Source organism: Panthera onca, chromosome C1 (genome assembly GCF_046562875.1).
Source record: "Panthera onca isolate mPanOnc1 chromosome C1, mPanOnc1 haplotype 2, whole genome shotgun sequence".
In the NCBI taxonomy this organism is placed as follows: domain Eukaryota; kingdom Metazoa; phylum Chordata; class Mammalia; order Carnivora; family Felidae; genus Panthera; species Panthera onca.
This window is the reverse complement of record NC_138346.1, coordinates 191259822-191281896: the sequence shown is the minus strand read 5'-3', so window position 1 is coordinate 191281896 and position 22075 is coordinate 191259822. Positions and strand designations below refer to the sequence as shown.

At 42.1% G+C, this 22075-nt stretch overlaps 1 protein-coding gene across 29 annotated transcripts in view; it reads left to right on the top strand.

The window, feature by feature from the left end:
* The window catches only part of MACF1 (microtubule actin crosslinking factor 1), a 330331-nt gene that overhangs the window by 124513 nt on the left and 183743 nt on the right, over window positions 1-22075 (top strand). For 18 of the 29 annotated variants that reach the window (XM_060623628.3, XM_060623641.3, XM_060623627.3 and 15 more), the window contains exons 2-6: window positions 681-742; window positions 12351-12440; window positions 15045-15140; window positions 17162-17239; window positions 20809-20901. In XM_060623628.3, coding sequence (XP_060479611.3) covers window positions 681-742; window positions 12351-12440; window positions 15045-15140; window positions 17162-17239; window positions 20809-20901 — 419 coding nt within the window. The remainder of the gene's footprint in view (window positions 1-680; window positions 743-12350; window positions 12441-15044; window positions 15141-17161; window positions 17240-20808; window positions 20902-22075) is intronic. The other 11 variants (XM_060623642.3, XM_060623631.3, XM_060623650.3 and 8 more) reach the window with 1 other exon arrangement.

Sequence of the window (22075 nt, the reverse complement as noted above, 5' to 3'; positions counted from 1 at the left end):
CCTGGGGAATTGGCGGGTGTGGTAGAAAGGGAGTCCTCTGCAGGACCAGGGCTCTGGAACAGTGATTGCCAAGTATTGGCAGTCATATATTTGTTAAAGAGGTGCACAAAATGGAGAATGAAGGAGAATTTGCCTACAAAGAAGTGGCTCTGTAAGACTTAGGAGAAGGAAGGGGTGGGGGAGATGTGCAGTGTGGGTAAACTGAGCAGCGTTCTGACTTTGCCTGATTGGTAAAGGCTGGTGAGGAAAGTAGGAGCAGAGCTTGGCCAGGCAGATCAGTTTGCAGAGAGGGAGATGTAACCACTGCCAATACAAGGGTCCCAAATGCCAAGGCCACTCCACCTCTTCTGCAGGTGGTGTTCACAGCTTTGGCTTTATGGAGGTTGTTTTGGGGGAAGCAGAGAATCACTCACTCCCCAGAGGATTATGATGTTAAAGAGACTTCGCCACAATATGGTTTCTGAGGCATATGGGATTCTGTCTCATCTGTAAAGCGGCAACATGGTCGGGACAGGGGAGGAAGTCCAGAGAGGCCAAATCTTCCCAACAACAAGACACTTCTCATGGGTCTATGGAAACTATCTTCACAGTCCACGGAGAAGCTGGGGTGTGGACGAAGCGGGGTATGGGAACTTTCCGGGCAGCACTAAGCCAGTGCCTTCTCTGTGTTTCCTTTACAGATGAACGGGACCGTGTTCAGAAGAAGACATTCACCAAATGGGTCAATAAGCACCTGATGAAGGTAGGACTCCTTCACAGATGTTGCACTGGCACCTCTGGCTGCTCTTCAGCTGGATTTATCAGTCTTGTCTCTTGGATAGTTCAGATTGCTTGTCATGTGCTCAATGTAGATACACATGTGACTTTTTAAAAATAACTAACATAGTCATAACAGTGTGGAAACTTGTACTGATCGGTTTCTTGGAGATGACAGTAATAAATGCCATTACCTCAGAAGGTTGAGGGTTGAGGTTGCCAGGGGGTGATTCCTAGATTCAAAGAACACTTTGTTCCTAGCTTTATAAATTATCTTCTAAGCTTCCTTCTTTATTTTTTTTCTAGGTTTGACCACTGTGTAAGGATGGGGAAGAGGGGCTTTTATTCTCTAAGTGTACAAATCATAAATGTTTAGTTTAAGCAATTTTTACATGTGTATATACATTATAACCACCATGCAGTTTAAGATGCGAGTACTTCCAGAATTGCTGGCAGGGGGGTTGGGGGGGAGGGACAGATTTTATTATTATTTTTAAATAGAGGAGAAACCTAGGCAGAGGCCTGTTATAATTTTTTTTTTTAACATTTATTTTTGAGACAGAGAGAGACAGAGCATGAACGGGGGAGGGGCAGAGAGCGAGGGAGACACAGAATTGGAAGCAGGCTCCAGGCTCTGAGCCATCAGCCCAGAGCCCGACGCGGGGCTCGAACTCACGGACCACGAGATCGTGACCTGAGCTGAAGTTGGACGCTTAACCGACTGAGCCACCCAGGCACCCCAAGCAGAGGCCTGTTAAAAGCCCACCTCAGGGAGCGCCTGGATGGCTCACTTGGTTGAGTGTCTGACTTCAGCTTAGGTCATGATCTCATAGTTTGTGAGTTCGAGCCCCACATCGGGCTTGCTGCTGTCATTGTAGAGCCCGCTTCAGATCCTCTGTCACCGCTTCTCTCTGTCCCTCCCCTGCTCACACTCTCGCTCTCAAAAGAAATAAAAACATTAAAAAAACACACACACACCTCAGACTAAGCAGTGTGACTAATATGGCAGTCAATATTTGAAAACAAAAGTTTTGAATATTGTATAATAATTACTCAAATAATTCAGAAAATTTTGAGTTCTATTGATTACTGCTCTGGGAAAGGTCACCAGTGACCTCTTAATTGCTGTATCCAGTAGCCTGGTTTTGTCTTTCTCTTATTTGATTTCTCTACAGCATCTGATACTGTTGACTAATTTATTATTCCTTAAAACCCTCTTTTATGTTGGTTTCTCCTACACTGCTTTTTCCTGAATTACCTCTTTCCTCTATGAATGCCTTTTTCATGCCTCTCTGACTGGCCTTTCTTTCTGACTTCTCCATGTTGCTGGTCCCTAGGGTCCTAACCTTACCCATTTTCTAGTTTTGTTCTCTGTACTCGTCTTTGGCAGTCTCTTGTGTTAGTCACAGGGATCACTGGTGGCGCGGAATGCAAGGAAGCACAGGAAGAAAAAGAATACAAGGTGATCTCATAGAATCTGGTGTCTGGAGGCAGCTAGGCTTTATGAAAAACTAAACATTATCAGGCAGCTACTCTCTTTTTATGAGGCTTTGTGTTCTTTCACTTTTATTTCTTTCTGTATGCCTCCTGTGTCTCTGCATTTCTCCCATTGCTTGTGTGTAAGCTGTGGTGGTTGTCTCTCAAATGGTGATATAAACCCTTGTGGCTGCAGGATTCTGAAGACAACAGAAAATCTGATCGGCTGGGGTTTCTTTTTCCTCCATGGGTCAGGTGTCCATCTATAGCTCAGTAATCTGTAGCTAGGGAGATGGTTACATAAATTAAACGTACCTCCTTAGGGCCACTTGTTTAATGGGAATTGCAGGTGAGGGTAGTTTTCAGACTATAAAGTATGGATAAGGACATAATGAGGGGCACCTGGGTGGCTCAGTCTGTTAAGCGTCTGACTCTTGATTTCAGCTCAAGTCATGATCTCTTGGTTCTCTCTGAGATTAAGCCCCACGTGTGGCTCTATGCTAATAGCACAGAGCCTACTCGGCATTCTCTCTCTGCCACTTATGTGTGCACACGCACTCTCTCTCTCAAAAAAAAAAAAAAAAAAAGGACATAATAATAGAGCCATTTCCTGTATTCTTTCCTAAGCCAAAGACCGTGTACTAGACACGTTCATCTGGATGTCACTCAGACATATCTTATATTCAACACATCCCAAATTGCTAAATATTTTCACTCACGTACCTAGCTGTCCAAATTAGGAACATAGAATCGTACTATTTTCAGCCTGCCATTCATCCCCTTGTCACCAGCTCCAGTCACTCACTTCCAACTCAGAAAATGCTTGCATCTGACTTTTCCTCTCTATCTCCATGACTTCTGTTCTAGTCTAGGGCCTCTTCAGCTTGCCTTGACCACTGTAATAGTTCCCAATATTGCTTTCTGTAGTAACAATGTTAAGGAAAATAGTTTACTGAGTGCTTCCTGTAAAGCGGACATTCTGTACTAAGTCCCTTACATGCATTATCTCATTTAATCCTCACTGACGATTGCTGTAGACTCTAGTAATTTTCCCATTTTATCAATGAGGAAAATGAGGTTTAGGGAGGTTAACTTGTTCAAGGTCACACCACTAGAAAGAGGCAGAACTGAAATTTTAGAATTCAGGCAGCCTAAAGTCTAGAACTTGTGCTGTTAACATCAGTAATGGCCCCGGCTTCTGCCTACCTTTCCAGCCTCAGAGTGTTGAATTTCCCTCCTACCTCAGGCTCTTGCTGAACCATGTGCCATGCTATTTTATGACTCTGTATCTTTGCTCATGCTGATTTCTCTGCGTGGAGCCTTCTCCAGCTCTGTTTTGCCTGCATAATACCGATTTAACACCTCCTCAATAAATATTTTCCGGAATCTCCCATATGGAATTGACTACCCTTTTCTTTGTGCTCTCACTGTATTCCTTACATACTTCTGTTACAGTATTTATATACATTCCATATTTTCTGTTTGATTGTAACTTGAAGGCAGATCTTATGTCTTATTTTGTTAGTGTCAGAAGAAAGAAGAAAGGAAGAGACACATGGAGAGAAAATTGCTATTTCCCTCTAATTCCTTCAGTGTGTACCATTTGCCCTCAGTTTGGTGACACAGAACTCTGTCATGATGCAGAACCCTTCCCAAGCTGGTTCCAAGCTGCCCAGCTTCATTTGCAGGCATTCTCGCCTGTGTGGCCTGTGCTTGGTCACATGACACAACTCAGTGCTCCCTAAACACTGTGTTCTTTCACACCTCTTTGCTTATTCATTTCTCTCTCCCGGGAATGCACATCCCAGTGTCCTCTGCCTGGCCATCACCCACTTACCCTTTAAGGCCCAGCTCCAATATCACCTTCCTGAGAATCTGACCTCCAGTCCTTAGACTAAATTAATTGCCACTCTCTGTTCTACACCACTTTGAAGTGATGCCTCGTGTGCTCACTCATTGGTCTCCTCCGTTGGTGCACTCACTGAGGGCTAGGGTTTGTATTGTACTACTTTGTCTACTATGTACTGCACCACAGATGTGAGAAGTACCCAGTATTTGTTGCCCTGAGTAAATAATATTCTAATAGTGCTTTATAGCTTATAAAGCACATTCTTATCTGGCTTGATTCTTACAATAACTGAAGGAAGTAAAGGTTTTTAATCCTCTCGATGCTCACAACTAAGGAAAGTGAGAGTCAGAATGATAAAGTGACTTTCCCAAGATCATACAGCTGGTGGAAGGATGGAGCTAGGGATCACTCACAAGTCTCATGATGAAAATTACTTGTTCTTTCTACCAAATATGCCCCCAATTTATTTTTTCATGCCTCATCTCTAACAATCAGAAGAACTGAATTTATCCTGACTCAGGCTTGTCCCTTAAACTTTGTACTTTGAATACAAATACACTGGCCCGCTGCTGTTGCTGGTTGGACCTCTGCCTCTGCTGTGTGATGACAGGAGGCCCAGGGAGGGAGAAACCAGATGAATACAGCGGAGCATTGTTAGAAATTGGAAGCTGGCCAGAACTTTACTTCAGTCCCCGGCTATTTTTCATCTCTTCTCAGACACCCAGCCAAGGGCATTTCTCATCTAGGGATATTTCAGAGGGAGTCACTGCTAATCAGAATCACTGCTCCATGCTGGCATCCTTTGAACTTTGGTCTGAGAATTACAGATCGAGATTTGCTTTTTGTAGTTCAGGCATCCCTTGCTGTGCTCCCCAAGTACACCCAGATTAACGTGGCCATTGGCAAGTAGATGGATATAAGATCAAAGCAACCAAGCCTCCTAAGTTCTGGATTTAGTTGACCTAGGATCCCTTGGATCCCCAGCTATCTCTGTGGGAAACAGTTTGTTGTGGAATAAGCAAATTAATTCTTCTTTCTTAGTTGAGAACACTCTTGGTCCAATCTTAAAAGAGATTTGCTAAGGCTGTTAGCATCTTAATATATAAGTAACCTAATTTAGAATGCAAGCCTACAAACCCAAGAGTTCTGAGCATATACTAGAACCATCAAAAGGAAAAATCTAGAGTTTTGTTATTTAAAAAAATTTTTTTTTTCAAGTAGACTCCTCACCCAACGTAGGGCTCGAACTCATGACATCGAGATGAAGAGTTGCATGCTCTACTGGCCAAGCCAGCCAGGCACCCCCAAATATCCAAAGTTTTAAATGAGCGCGGGTCTTTCACAGGTAAAAAGTCTGGGACAATTATAATCTGTTTTTTAGCATTAGCTTTTAGGCTTTTCCTCAAGGATAAATTTGGCCATGGAATCAATATGGAATTCCCCTTACAGTTTAGAAATCTGAGTTCAGGGGCACCTGGGTGGCTTGGTTGGTTAAGCATCCAACTTCAGCTCAGGTCACAAGCTCCCGGTTCGTGTGTTCGAGCCCCACATCAGGCTCTGTGCTGAGAGCTCAGAGCCCAGAGCCTACTTCAAGTTCTGTCTCCCTTGCTCTCTGCCCCTCCCCTACTTGTGCTGTGTCTCTCACTGTCTCTCAAAATTGAATAAATGTTAGAAAAAAAAAAAGAAAAAAAAGAAATCTATGAATTCAGGGGCGCCTGGGTGGCTCAGTTGGTTGAGCATCTGACTTTGGTTCAGGTCATGATCTCACGGTTCATGGGTTCAAGCTCCGTGTTGGGCTCTGTGCTGACAGCTTGCTCAGAGCCTGGAGCCTGCTTTGGATTCTGTGTCTTGCTCTCTCTGGCCCTCCCCCGCTCACTCTGTGTCTCACTGTCTCTCTCAAAAATAAAATAAAAACATTAAAAAAAAAAGTTACTAGGTTCACTTTTACATACCCTGTACCTTTTATAAGTGTAGATGAGAATAAATAACATATTCTTCTCTTTAAAACTTTCTTCTCTGACCTGTTTATCATTCTTCAACATAGTTTGGGTCAAGGAAATTGAGCTGCTTGTGTTTCTTTTAAGTCTTAGAGGAAAGGTTTTTTTGATCAGAGTTTCTGCAGGTGTCAAAGAATACCACATGACAATCCTTGGTTCTCTTTGGGAAAGGAAGAGGTCCTCTTAATATGTCCTTTCTACCCTTCAAGCATCATGGAAGCCTTGTGAAGGGAAAGAGCACTGAACTTGGAGTTGGGAGACAGTGATGGACACTTCCCATATCAGTGATCTTATACAGGGTACCTAACTTGACCAGGCAACACTTTTCTCATCTGCCAGCTGGGAGTGTTAAAATCCCTTTGGGCCAGATTCTGATTCCAAGTACCCAAGTGCAGTTTGTTCCCTTTGCTAAAGCTACTCAGAAATTTGGGGAAGCTGTTTCTTTTTCTGTAACTTCAAATTAATCTTCTTCTTCTTTTTTTTTAATGGGCTCTACACCCAACATGGGGCTTGAAATCATGACCCTGAACCAAGATCATGCATCTCATGCTCTACTGACTGACCCATAACACCCATAACTTCAAGTTAATCTGTAAAGAACTGGGAGAGCAGAGCTTTCCTTAGCTTATTGATACACAGGAATTGAGGAGGACTGGCCTCGGTGGACTTGATCCCTCAAAACATAGTCATTCCTTAATTTTTAAAAATAGCTATTTTGAGATTTAATTCACGTAGCCTACAATTTACCCATGTTTAAAGTATACAATTCAGTGACTTATAGCATATTCAGAGTTGTGCAACAATCACCACAATCCATTCTAGAACCTTTTCATCATCCCCAAAAGAAACCCTGTACTCTTCAGTCATCACCCAATCCCTCTGTACCATCCCCCAGCTCCAGACAACCACTAATCTACTTTCTGACTCTTTAGATTTGCCTATTCTAGATATCTTTTATAAATGGAATCATACAATATGTGGTCCTTTGCTTTTTGTAACTGGCTTCTTTCACTTAGCATAATGTTTTCAGAGTTCATCCACATTATAGCATGTATCAGTATTTAATTGCCAGATAATACTCCACTGTATGGATGTGCGACATTTTGTTTACCAATTTATCAATTGATAGACATTTGGATTATTTCCACTGGCTGTTATGAACAATGAATGCTGTGAACATGCATTCATTTTTTTTTTTCCTGGACAGATATTTTCAGTTCTCTTGGATATTCACCTGGGAATAGAATCACTGGGTCATATGGTAACTTGTGTTTAGCTTTTTGAGGAACTGTCAGACTGTTTACCAAAGCGACTGCACCATTTTATATTCCCACCAGCAATGTGTGAGTGTCCGTTTCTCTATATCCTCATCAACAGTTATAATCCATCTTTTTGATTATAATCATCCTCTTGGGTGTGGACTGGTATCTTACTGTAGTTTTGATTTACATTTTCCTTATGGCTAATGATTTTGAGCATCTTTTCATCAGTTTGTTAGCCATTTGTATATGTTCTTTGGAGACATTCGCTAATGTTGACAGTGATTTTCACAGGGAATGCAAACAGGCAAAAACCTGAGTAGCTGAAGTTATTCACTCATCTTTTTGTTGACAGAATAGCATGAGTATTAGTTGGAGAAAAAGATACATATTGATGATTCCTGATCAGTCATGGCTTTGTCTGACTGCCTCTAAAACATCTGATGCTTGGTCCACTGGACTTTTCCTTTTCCTTTTCCTTTTCCTTTTCCTTTTCCTTTTCCTTTTCCTGTCTTATTGAGACAGAGTTGACATACATCACTGTATGAGTGTAATGTGTATAGCACAATGGTTTGAGTTACCTATATTATGAAATGATTAGCAGTAAGTTTAGTTAGCATCCACAATGTCATATGAATACAATAAAAAGAGAAAGCAAAAAAAGAAAAAAATTTTTTTCCTTGTAATGACAATTCTTAGGATTTATTTTTAACAACTTTCATATATATCATACAGCATTGTTAGCTTTTTTTTTTTTTTTGGCTATTGGACTTTTTCTTTTATCTTTTTTTTAAAAGTTTATTTATTTTGAGGGGAAGAGGGAGAGAGTGGGGGATGGGCAGAGAGAGAATCCCAAGCAGGCTCCACACTTAGTGCAGAGCCTGATTTGGGGCTCAGTCTCTTTTTTTTTTTTTTTTTTATTTTTTTTTTTTAACGTTTATTTATTTTTGAGATGGAGACAGAGCATGAATGGGGGAGGGTCAGAGAGAGGGAGACACAGAATCCGAAACAGGCTCCAGGCTCCGAGCTGTCAGCACAGAGCCCGACGCGGGGCTCGAACTCACGGACCGCGAGATCGTGACCTGAGCCGAAGTCGGCCGCTCAACCGACTGAGCCACCCAGGCGCCCCTGGGGCTCAGTCTCTTAACTGTGAGATCATGACCTGAGCTGAAATCAAGAAAGAGTTGGTCACTTAACCACCTGAGGCACCAGGTGCCCTGCTATTGGACTTTTTCTTAAGAGATTTATGGAAAACTTTAGAGGCAACTTGATATGTGCAGAAGAGATAAAGACTTTGGAATGGGGCAGAATTGGAGACCTGGATTTTGTTAGCCTGACCGTTTACTAGCTGTGTGATCTTGGGATATGAATTGAACCCTCCAAATCCCATCTCTGTATCTGAAAATTTCCTAACATAGAAGCACTAGTGTTAGCTAGTACTTTATCCATCTGTAGGCAGAGCTGTGCCCAATATGCTTCAGAAACACTATTGTTCTCTGTTATTGAAAATTCTCAGGAAAAAATGCTCCCCTCCCTTCCCCCATTATCTCTGTCTATATCTGTCTTTTATAGTTTTTCATAGTTAGTCATTATAACCAAAGACTGAGAGACAAAATAAACTCATTTCACCTAAGTTTTTTGTAAGGTGGTTGAATTTTGCTATTTGCAGGTGTAAAACATAACTGGCATTTTTAGAAGGAGATATTGAGGCCTTGATGTGAAATTAACTTTGTATTTCAAAATACCACCTTTTTCTTTTTAGTACTCATGGTAATTAGTGTCCTTTTGATAATATGATCTCACTTGGTCCTCATTCCTATTATTATTCATTTAAATAATTATTCAGTGCCCATTCTTGATTTTAATACCTTATGCTCAGGTCTTACCTATCAAAAATAAGTCCCTCATTGTCATTTCTCTTTTTAACCCTTAACATCAAGTACTTCATATTTTCCCACTTTATTTATTTATTCATTTTGAACTTTTAATTCTTTTTATTTTTTTTTATTTGAGAGGGAGGGAGAGAGCAAGCGAGTGGGGGAGAGGAGCAGAGGGAGAGAGAGAGAGGGAATTCCAAGGAGGCTCCATGCTTAGTGCAAAGCCCAATACGGAGCTCCATCCCATGACCTTGAGATCGTGACCTGAGTCACCCAGGCACCCCTCACTTTTTTATTTATTTTTTTTAACCCACCATTCATTTATGATCTGATTTCTATTCTACCACTCTCTAGAAAACGATTCTCACAAAAAACACTGTTATTTGTAAGAAAACTAAAAAACACTTTCTTGGTCCTTATCCTTGTCCTGGAGCATTTGATACTAGCAATAATCCACCCCTTCCTCGATCACCCTTTCTTGTTTTTTTGCCTACTTCTTTCACTGCCTTTTTCCACCCTGTCCTTTGTTGATTACTTTTCCATCTCCTGCCTTCTAATTTTGGCTATTCCCGCAGTCTCAGTCCTTAGCACTCTTCTTTCTTGCCCCTAACCCAGAAAGGCCAACATTTCCCATGTCTTTAGCTAGCACCTCTCTGCATATGACTTCTAAACTTAAGTTCTCAGCTGACCCAAATTGAATTCTGGTATTTTCAGCTGCTTCCAGAACATTACCGTTTGTAGCTCCTTTTCTACTCTTTTAAATTCAACATATTTAAGGGGCTCCTGGGTGGCTCCCAGTCAGTTAAGTGTCCATCTCTTGATTTCAGCTCAGGTCACCGTCTCACAGTTTGTGAGATCGAGCCCCACGTCAGGTTCTGTGCTGGCAGCTTGGAGCCTGATTGGGATTGTCTTTCTCTGTCTCTTTCTGCTCCTCCCCCTCAAATAAATAAATAAACTTTAAATAAAATAAATTCAGTATATTTAAAATTGAACTTACCAAATCCATTCTTTCCAACACTCATGACCTGCTTATGCAACCATGGTGCACCATGGTTGTGCAAGCTTGAAACCTTGCACCCACTTGATGGAGAGGTCTTGAAATTTTGGAGCCACTGGTGTGCTGGAGCTAGCTTACATGGACTCATGAGAACTGAATACTAATTCTGTGAGTTGGTTGCTAAGCACAGCCATTATGAAATATTAAATTATATAAGCTTACAATGAAATAAGTTATATGTAAAATAATGGTAATAAATACTCAAAACACATCATCTCATAATTATTTTACTACATGTTAATATTTTCTATGCTCTTGAAGTTAATTATGTATGCTGTATCTCTGATGGAAAAGTATATAATGGTGTGCTCTTGTACATTTCTTCCTGACATCACTTTTAGTGATAGTATATTAGTGGCTGGAAATTGGTCATGGTGGGAGTATTTACATGATGGAAATCAACAAATGCTACAAGTCTGAGCTAGATGTGTTATTTTGTTTAGACTTAAAGTGGTGGAGAAAATGTTAATATTGCAGATTAAACCAAAAAGTGTGTTATACCTGTATTCACATTGTGAATAACACAAAAATTAAAGAAATGTTCCTTTGAAGTTTGAAAGCTATTACCCAATTCATCATGAACCATTTTCTCCAACTGGGTAATCTACCCATCACCTTCCTACTCCTTTACTCACACAGGTACAAACACGCATCTTGCATGTTTTCACCTCTGTACCTTGTCTTCTGTGGTTTTCCATCTTCTGTCTTTCTATCAAAACATTTTCTAATCCTTCCAGTTCTTTCTCTTCCAGGAAGTCTCCCCAGATATTTCCAGCCTTTATCTTTTTTTTTTTTTATTTTTTTATTAAGTAATCTCTGCACTCAACTTGGGGCTTGAACTCATAACCCTCAGATCAAGAGTCACATCCTCTACCAACTGAACCATCCAGGCGCTCCATAGCCTTTATCTTTTCGGACTCCCATTCTGTTTGGAATGCTAGAATATTACAATTGGAAATGACTATAGTGCAGTTTTCCACTCAGATGTGGAAATCCAGTATCCCAGTTTCTGCTTGAAGAATTCAGTGACTAGAAACCCATGACTTCTGAAAGTAGCCCTTTTTATTGTTGTCTAGACAATTATTTATATTGAAAATTAATCTTATGCTTGCCACTACTAGTCTTCTGATTCTGTGTTGTGTCACCCCATGGAGTTGTCACTGGACTTGTAACAAACCAGAAAACCTATTTCTGCTTCCTGCAGCTATGTGACTTTAACTTCTCAAGGTCTCAGCTTCCTCAGTCCCTTCGTGGATACAAGAATAAACTTCATAGGGCTGTTGTTTGGTTTAAATAAATATAAAATAAGATTATGGCTGATTATAAAGCATAGTAGTTAATGGCAAAGACTAAATTCAGAAAGACCAACCTGAGGCCAGTTTTCCCACTTGTGATCTTGGGCAAGTTATTTAACACTCTGTGCCTCATTTCCTCATGTGTAAAATAGGAATAACACCTGCCTTACCAATGTGAGAGAGAGATGAGATAACGTGTACAGCATTCAGCATGGTGTTTGACATGGACCACATATTTTTCCAAAGTGAGATCTTTTTTCCCATAGTTTTAGTTCTAAAATTGGAATTATTTTTTTCACAAGGAAAATAGCCCTCAAATTCACTATTAGAAATATTTGGTAAGAGAGGAGTTAAAATATAGGTACATCCTGTCAAACACTGGGTACCTAGCATTTTTGTTTCCTTTGCACTCTAGAAGGCTTTTCTGATTCTGACTGGATTCCTCCATCTGCATTGGTCATTGTATCACATTTTGGTCCATAATAATTCCTGAGAGGTTTCAGGATGGTTGACTCTCCATTTCCTTGTCCAGTCTTTCTTGAATATTGTTTAGAGTTGGCTAGAGTATGTAGTGGATCTGGCTTCTATTTTAAAAACACACATACATTTCTGGTAAGTGTTACCATTTCATATGTATTGTACTCCAAAACTGAAAATTCCTGAATTTTATTATTGTTTCACATTTTAAATTCTTTAATCTGTGTTTACCTAGAATCAAAAACTCTTGTGTAGATAATAAGAGATTGTAAGACCAAATAAAAATCTGTTTCATTCTCATGCACAGGTCCGCAAGCACATCAATGATCTTTATGAAGATCTGCGGGATGGCCACAACCTAATCTCTCTGCTGGAGGTCCTCTCAGGCATCAAACTGGTGAGATTCTCTCTTCTTCTCATGAGTGACCTCGCAAACATGGTCCTGTTAATGGCATACCAGTCCATCGTGTTGAATGCCAGGACAGTGGCCGCCACTGCCTGCTCTCTGTTACTTGGGAGAAAGAAGTAGAAGACATTATTGGTGGACTTTGCTTCTAAGTCATACTTACAGTTTTAAAATGATGTAATTTCATCTTAATGTGAATTGATGTGTCATATTCTCATTTCTTGATGGAATCAGGTATCGGTTTTATACCTTTCATATGCATTTTTTTTTCTCCTTATTTGTTCTTTATCTACTTGTTGGTACACTATTTCAGGAACAATAGATTCACATTTAAAGATTTTTTTAGTGGGATGCCTGGGTGGCTCAGTCAGTTAAGTGTCCAACTCTTGATTTCGGCTCAGGTCATGATCTCGAAGTTCCTGAGTTTGAGCCCCGCATTGGGCTTTGCGCTGACAGTGTGGAACCTGCTTGGAATTCTCTCTCTGCCCCTCCCCTGCTCTTAGGCGTGCACTCTCTTTCTCTCTCTCTTTCTCTAAATAAATAAATAAACTTAAAAAAATAAAGATTCTTTTTAGTAAGGCATATTTTTCTTTCTAGAGTTTTATTTCTAGTCTATATAGGTGCTCCTATTTTCCCATCTGTTGTGAATTGTTTTATTTTCTGTATTCAGCTAAGGATATGCAGTTTACATTAAAAGCCCTGGTATTTAAGGGTGCCTGGGTGACTCAGTCAATTAAGCGTCCAACTCTTGATTTTGACTCATGTCATGATCTCACGGTTCATGAGTTCAAACCCCGAGTTGGGCTCTGCACTGACAGCAGGGAACCAGCATGGGATTCTCTCTCTCTCTCTCTCTCTCTCTCTCTCTCTCTCTGGCCCTCTCCCTCTCCCTCTCCCTCTCCCTCTCCCTCTCCCTCTCCCTCTCCCTCTCCCTCTCCCTCTCCCTCTCCCTCTCCCTCTCCCTCTCCCTCTCCCTCTCCCTCTCCCTCTCCCTCCCCTTCTCTCTGCCCCTCCCCTGCCCACATGTGCTCTCCCTCTCTCTCTCAAAGTAAATTAATAAACTTAAAAAAAAGTCCTAGGTATATAGAGTTATTTTTTCCAGTTCACCTCACTTTCTTCCTTCTTTGATTCACTGAATCTCAGAGGTTTGGAGAAGTACTGAAGTTGCTATCTGAACACAGTCCTGGATGCAGTACATTTGAATTCCTTGGATAATTAAATATGCCTGCCTACTCCCAAATGTGTTAAGTAAGCATTGCTTGTGGGAAACACCTATGTATCTAAAGATAAATCTGCCTGAGCTTCTTGGCTTATCAAAATAACCCCACTTGTGGGTTCTTTGTTTTCAGGGGGGTGGGGTGGACAGAGAGAGGGAGAGAGAGAATTCCAAGCAGGTTCCATGCTGTCAGCACAGAGCCTGATGTGGGGCTCTGTCTCATGAACCATGAGATCATGACCTAAGCCGAAATCAAGAGTCAGATGCTTGACTGACTGAGACACCCAGGTGCCCCAACATAGTTTTCATTTAGAAAAGTCCAGGGGTAAATACTGGGAACATCTCTGGGGGAAAACATGAACTGAAGTAACTCAAGCATTCATTGCCTTTGGTGAATTCTTAGTCAGCGTTTGCTGTTTTTGAAGAAGGTAATTTAGCACATTAGATTTTGCTCCTTAAGTATTATTCACCTTCTTCAAGGATTGGGGCTTGGCTTCCCATGGGCCCTTTGTTTTGGTTTCACATCTTTTTTGTCTTACGGTAGAATTACTTTTATGATTTTTCCCCCTGGGAGAGCCTGAGTGGAGCAGGGGCAGAGGGAGCAAGGGAGAGAGAACCCTAAGCAGGCTCTGCTTCCACTGTGGGGGTACTCAATGTGGGGCTCGATCTCATGACTGTGAGATCATGACCTGAGCCAAAATCAAGAGTCAGATGCTTAAACTGACCGAGCCACCCAGGTGCCCCCACTTTTATAATTTTTAATGGACTTAAATTGACAGATGCTTTTATTAGCACAGCCACTACTGGTGAATTCCACTTCTTATCTGGCCCTCATTTATAAATCTCATAAGTAATCATAATGTCACTTTCACATTGCTGGACTTTAAGTCACAAAGTTACATTTTGGGCAATTTGGCTGGGATATTTGATGAACTTGTAGGGATTTTATATTGAAAGTGATTCTTTTTTGGTGACGTTGCTTATAAAACCGTCTGAAAACACTCCAATCTAATTTCTTTGCCTAACCTTTGAAAACGTGCAAGTTGTTTATGGAGATATTCATAGCATATCATCTTTTCACTGAGAACTATCCAGATACCTCTTTCATGATTATTCTCAGAATCTCCTTCTCCTTTAGTTGATTCACAAAAAGAGAGAATGGGCAGCCATGGAGAATTGAAGATGTGTTTCAGACTAAGTGTTCAATATAACCATGTGATCTGGTCTTGATATGGTTTTTGCATGTTTTGGGTTGTGGGAGGGTATTTTCATATTTATTTTCACTTTTTAAAAAAAATATTGCATTCATTTCCTTCTCATTTTTGTGTTGTGAATTTCCTGTCACTATGTCATGTTTTTGCCTTGGTTGGTGGCCAAAGGAGCCAGCAGGGCTGAAGACCCTCCGTCTCGTGAGCATGCCCTCCTGGCGCCATACAAACAGCGAAGAGCAGGAGGAGGAAGATGAGGATGATGTAGTAGGTCCTCCTGGGATGCCAGGATCCCAGCCAGCACCGCAGGGCCATCAGAGAGTCTGAGGTTCTCGAGGTCTCCAAGTACCTCAGTTACCAATCGCCTTCTTCCCTCTGCACCTGGGAATTTTCGGTCCCAAAGAAAGTGGTTAAAACTAATTGTGCCTCTTGCCACTGTTAGATGATCCTGGAGTGGGGGTTGTTTTGCTTATCTGAGAGTGGTTGGCACAGAAAGAATAATGGTGTTTGGAGGTGTCAAGTGCCTTTGTGACCTGGAGACCAGTAGCTTTCTTGGTGGCCTTGCTGTGTTGTCTGAGTCTGGATTGCAGAACTGTGGAAAGTTTAGTTGAAGGCATGACAGTTAATTGCTCACGGCTCCACACTTGAGACTAACTCTCTCTCTCCACCCTCTGTAGCCTCCAGGTTCTCACCACACACCATGTCATTTGTTTTCAAAACAGCCTGTAGTTTGCAAACCACTCACTGCATGGAGATACGCTGCTTTTGTCAATAATATCTCTAGAGGACAGAGATTTTAACTTGCATGTTCTTAGGGTATTTAGTTTTGGTGGGAAGTACCAAGGAATAAAGAGAAGAGTGTGTGAGAAGGGCATTTCCTGTTTGTGGGCCCTAAATTATAGCCCATAATCTTTCTCCAGAAACAGGGATTAAGCAATATCCCTGTTTCCTGTCCTCTTAAAATCATTTTTCACCTCTTTAGAATCTCCCTTCCCATTGCCTTAGACTCTTCACTTTGATAGGCTCTGTCATCCTCAAAGCCATGTTCACAAGTAGTTTAGCTGAAATGACTGGAAAGAGGTTCTTGCTAGAGGATTTTCCTAAACCTTTGACTTAAGAAGTTATCCTGTGGCCCAGAGGCGCCTCAACATCTCTGTAGATTATCCTCATTTGGGAGTGTTGTTTAGAAGTGTCGGGGGCACCCAGAGAAATGCTTCTCCCCTTATCTTTACACGCATTTGGTTACTTTTTGTGTTTCAACGATGTTTCCTCTGTACAGGCACCTGGCCGCATAGCTACCTTATTCATCAGCCTTTAATTAGTACCACTTTGACATTTACAAATGAGTTGGGTATATATAATCTAGTAAGAGTGATGTTTCAGTCCCAATTTTAGTAAAATAAAAGCAACATTGGAAAATGAGCAGGAGAAAAGGTTCCAGAGACAGATAGCCACCCCTTGCATGCTGTCACTGAGTACACTGATTTCAGCCACATTTGGATGGGTAGTAGCTGAGCTATGGACAGGGTGCCAGGGGCACGGGATGGAGATGAGCTTCTCTCCAGTGGCTTGTATGACATCTGGGACTGAGAGACTAGCAGAAAATACCTTTCTTTGGAGTATCATTGTTGAGTGGCCCTACTCATCAAGGTTTTCATTGTTGTTGGTATTTCTTATTGAGGTCCAAGGTGACTTTTTTAAATGGACACCCATCTGCCTGGAAAATAGGTTTCTTCCTGATTTTTGTCTCTCATTTTTGAGTTTTTCACTTGTTTATTGAGCATGTAAAACTCTTCATTCCCTGGTTTAAAATTGGCTACCTCTAGCTTCTCTTGCCAGGTTTTTAATAAGGTTGGCTCTAATTACTGTGTAGTATGCAATTAGGACTTTCCGCCCTTTCCTTAAAATAGCATTTAACTGTGATTTTAGGAGCCACAGAGCCAGAGACTTTGTTCCCATTAACTGCACATCCAGAATCAGGTTCTGCCGTATATGGCCACAGAAGACCCTGTACAGGAGCTGCGGCACTGATTCGACACTAGTAGTCTACCCACACTGTGTGTTCTCAGGAGGCACAGTGGGAAACCAGCATCATGGAGGCCTCAGGGAGCACGGCGAAACACACACAGGCCTTGCCACTAAGGGGTGCTTTATGTAATGCTCCCCTGGCTGGCTTCAACCACGAGGAATTCTGTGTGGTCTTTCAGTCCCTGAAATGAAAAAGGATGGGGCTCTGCATTGGTAAATTGGTGTAGCTAAAATTACCATCTCTTTTTGTTTGTTTGCAGCCCCGGGAGAAGGGCAGGATGCGTTTTCATAGGCTTCAGAATGTGCAGATTGCCCTGGACTTCCTAAAGCAGCGGCAGGTAAGACACTTCCATGCTTTCCCTATTCTGCCATGGAGTGTTGACATTTGACCCTTACTTAGGGATGTTCTCAGTGCCCCTAGTGAGCCCTTGGTAATTGCTGCATCTGGCCCAGTCTGAGTCTTGTTTGCTAGTGAACGATTGCATTATGGCTGGACAAATCATTTGGTGGTCCTTGCATAGAATCTAAGGCCTTCCTGAATGGGAGAGTGTCAACAGAGAAGAGCAAGATGCTAAAGATGGAAACTTATGGACTCACCTAAGGTGGGGGTCAAAAGGAAGATGGAAAATAAATTGTCAAAGAAGATGGAAAAAAGTACCTCATCCAGGAAGAGGAGAAACCAGAATGCTACATGATCCTGAAGAGTAGATGAGGGGCTGGTCAGGATTGGCCATTGTGTTGGTGCCACATCATGAGGTCTGAGGCCGACAAGCATTGGTGACTTGAGAACAGTCTGAACAGAGCAGAAGAGCTCTTGGAGTTAGCGGGTTAGAGCAGTTTAGTGGGCCTGGATATAAGAAGGGAAAAAAGTTTTCCACGTGTTTTTACACATAGGAGGAGAAGCCAGTGAAGAAAGGCAGACAGGGATGAGAGTGAGGAGGAGTGCTGACAGTGACAAAATATCAGCCCTGGGAGATGCCACAGAGAGGTTCTAGCCCAGCGTCTTCATTTCCTAGATAAGGAAAGTGAGATCTGGCGGGGTGAAATGACCTGCCCCAGAGCACACAAGCTAGAGCAGAGCTGGGACTTCCACCCAGGCCTCCTGCCATGGAGTTCAGTGTTCCTGCCACTGTCCATGCTGTTTCTACACACTGCCCCTCCCCCTGCCCCACCCCTGCTTTCTAACGGATGGAAACAAATTCAGGGATTGAGGGTGAGATCCTGAGCACAGCTGGTGTGGTTATCTTTGAAAAGGAAAAGGAAAATGCCACTTTCTTTGAGATACAGGGAAAAGGAAGGAGGGGGGATAAAGATGCAGGGGTGGGGTGGCTGGAAGGAAGATGGAAGAGGGGGTCAGAGAGTTTGTCTGCTTGGAGCCAATTGAGTGGAAGAGATCGGTCTAGCTGTGGGTGCCAGGCAATCACTCAGGCCAAGCTGGACATTGAATGGTATGCATATTTTTAGAGTTAGTTCATTTTCATTACTCTTATCAGTATTTCTCATTAACTTGGGAAATTCTTTCTCTGTGCTCCCAGAGCAGTTTACTTTCTATATAACATCTACTACTTTATTATTTCTCTGTTTGCTCTCATGTACCACGGGCCCCGTGAGGACCGGGAACGGGATCTTCTTCCACAGTTTTCTCTTCATCACCTGGCATAATGAATGGTCTTTAATCGACACTTAATAAATATTTGTTGAAATAAATTGACAAATGAAAAGTGGTGGGAGAATTAGAGGCAGTGTTTAGGGTACTGGAGAAAGCAGGATTGGAAATGTCTGTGTGTAGAGCTGGAAGGACCCTGGGGGTTCTTAATAGGCAAGGGAGAATGAGAAGAATCGATTAGCTACAAGTCTAAATAAGGACCAACGGTAGATTTGGTTACTATGATTAGACTAAAGTATGTGCAGATAAGAACAGCGGACTCAGAAGGGCAGGGAGAACTCTAGAACAGCTCTTGGTAATGGGGAGGTCTGAGTTGTAGTTGTGTAGCTGTCCAAAGTAGAGGAAAAGCATAAGTCCTCAGAATGGAGAACGTACATGAATTGTGCAGATGGGGTGATATTTGGGTCATTGAGATGAGTGCTAATAAGATCACCACTTTTAGGATTTAGGTGCTAAAGTCATCAAGGGTTAGTAGAGATTGGAAGGTTGTTTGCAAAGTAGACTTCAGAATGGAAGGGGCAAGCTGATGGGAGTGGGGCTGAGGAATGTGGGCATGGCTAATACCACATCCTCCCAACTGTGGGTCAGTGATTGGTGATTAGAAAACTGTGTTCTCGATCTAGAAGAGTAGCCTCTCCTACCTGCAGTATACAGAAGAGGAATGGAGATACAGGTGTCTTAGTCGGTTCAGGCTGCTGTAACAAAAATACTATCATGTAGGTGGCTTATAAACAACAGAACTATATTTTTCACAGTTCTGGAGACTGGGAAGTTCAAGAGTAAGGTACCAGCAGATTCAGTGTCTGCGAGGTCCTGTTTTCTGGTTCTTAGACCACAGTCTTCTGGCTGTGTCCTCACATGGTGGAGGGGCAGGGGAGCTCTCTGGGGTCTCTTTTATAAGGGTGCCATTCCCATTCATGTGGGTTTCACCCTCGTGACTTAATCACCTCCCAAGGCACCACCTCCAAATACCATCACAATGAGTGTTAGAATTTAACATATGAATTTTGGAGGGACACAAGGATTTCACCTGTGGTACCAGGTCACTGTTGGTGTAGGGGGAGAAGTGAGGTCACCAGAGTTCTTTAGAGACACATAGGTTTCATTTCAACTGAAGAGATAAAGGGAGGCCAGCTCAAGGGCAGTTTGTCACAATTGAACGGGAACTCCGTGAGGGTTTGACAGAAAAGGCTCGCAGGGGCTGGGCTGCTTTTCCTGGTGCTCTCACAGTTTCAACACTGAAAGTCCCACATCCCGGGAAGTCTCTCAGTTTCCAGCATGTAGGACACTTGGTCACCCTAGCAGTGGATAGGGCCTGTGTGTCTATGCACATTGTGTTATTAGAATGAGATTTTACAGGTAAAAACAGATGCTAGTAGAGGCATGGGCAGGTGTGGATATCTTCAGCAGAGGAGGGAAAATGGAGGTGAGAACAGGCCAAAGAGTAAGGGAGAGGGGCTTGCTATTCCCTCCCATGGGAAAAAAGAAAGAAAAAAAATCAGCGCTGTGATGACTTAATAAAAAAGCAACTCACAATACCATGTGCTTATAAGGTTGCCTTGCTGATAGGAATGCAAAATGGTACAATCATGGGGGAAGAGAGTTTGGCAGTTTTGTCTAAAGCTAAACATATACCATATGACCCAGCAGTCCCACGCCTGGGAATTTACCCTGTAGAAATGAAAGCATATGCTCATGAATCTAGGAGCTTTATTCATCACTGTCCCAAACTGGAAACAACCCGAATGTTCTTCAGTGGATGAATGGGTAAACACAGCATAGTCTGTTGATACGATGGAATACTACTAAGCAGTAAAAAGGAGCAAACTAGTGATACATGTAACAATGAGGATGGAGATCTCCAGGGCACTATGCTGAGTGAAAAAATACCCCAAAAACCCAGTATCAAAAACTTACATACTGTCTGATTCTATTCATACGACATTTTAGAACAAGTAAGATGGGGAACGGATCAGTGGTTGGCAGGAATTAGAGGTGAAGTCAGGGTGTGACCACAGAGGAGCAGCATGAAATCACCTTGTCAGGGTGACAGAAGTGTTCTATTATTCTGACTGCGGTGGTAATTATGCATCAATACAGACATTCAGACTCATAGAGCTGTACTTGCGTACATACACCACACACAATCAGTTTAATTGGATATAAGGATGAAAATCTGCAAAAATGAAATCAAAACCAAAAGTCCCAGAGCTCTGAGATCAGCCTCTGTTTGTTTTCCAGGTGAAACTAGTGAATATTCGCAACGATGACATCACGGATGGCAACCCCAAGCTGACCCTGGGCCTGATCTGGACCATTATTTTGCACTTCCAGGTAGGGCCTGTGAAGTTTGGGGTCATTGTTGCTTGGCTTGGATGTTGCCTAGAAGGAACTAGAAGATGTGCAGCCTTTCATGGTTAGCGCCAAGCCTTTCTTCTCTGTGTGTGGCCGTGAACAAGGGTGAGAGTAGAAGTAGCCTGGGGACAGAGCTATTGCGGCCTAAACCCAGAACTTCCTGATCATTGCATGCTGAAATGGGATTTTTCACTGGTTTGTGTGTTGGCCGGTTGTTAGAAGTCTGCTCAGTTGGGTCAAAACTGACTCTATGGGGACTCACAGTATGGGCCATTTGATACTTTTAGAAGGGTGGGGTGAAGGGTTGTAATCCTGCTTTGGTGTAGACTTTTCCTCATCTCTAATGATCTTAAAACAAGCCTGGTTAATTATAGCACTGCCTTAGTCAGTTTGGGGTTCTGTAATGAAATACAGGTGACCTTAGAGATATTGCAGATTTGGATCCAGACCACCACAATAAAGCAAGTCAGATGAACTTTTTGGTTTCCCCGTGCATATAAAAAGTTATGTTTATACTGTAGTCTGTAAGTGTGCAATAGCATTGTGTTTTAAAAAAGTGTACAGACCTTAATTAAAAAATAACTTATTGTTGGGGCGCCTGGGTGGCTCAGTCGGTTAAGCGTACGACTTCGGCTCAGGTCATGATCTCACGGTCCGTGAGTTCGAGCCCCGCGTTGGGCTCTGTGCTGACTGCTCAGAGCCTGGAGCCTGTTTCAGATTCTGTGTCTCCCTCTCTCTCTGACCCTCCCCCGTTCATGCTCTGTCTCTCTCTGTCTCAAAAATAAATAAACGTTAAAAAAATTTTTTTTTAAATAGCTTATTGCTAAAAAATGCTATCATCTGAGTTTTCAGTGAGCCATAATCACTGATCACAGATCACCATAACAGATACAATAATAATGAAACTTTTGAAATATTGGGAGAATTACCAAAGTGTGACACAGACACAGGTGAGCAAATGCTGTTGGAAAAATGACACAGATAGACTTACTGATGCAGGGTTGCCACAAACTTTCAATTTGTAGAAAATGCAGTTTCTGTGAAGTGCAGTAAAGTGAAGCACAATGAAACAAGGTTTGCCTGTACCATGGATTAGGTGGCTTACACAACAAACACCTTGTTCTCATGTTCCAGCTCTGGAGGCTGGAAGTCT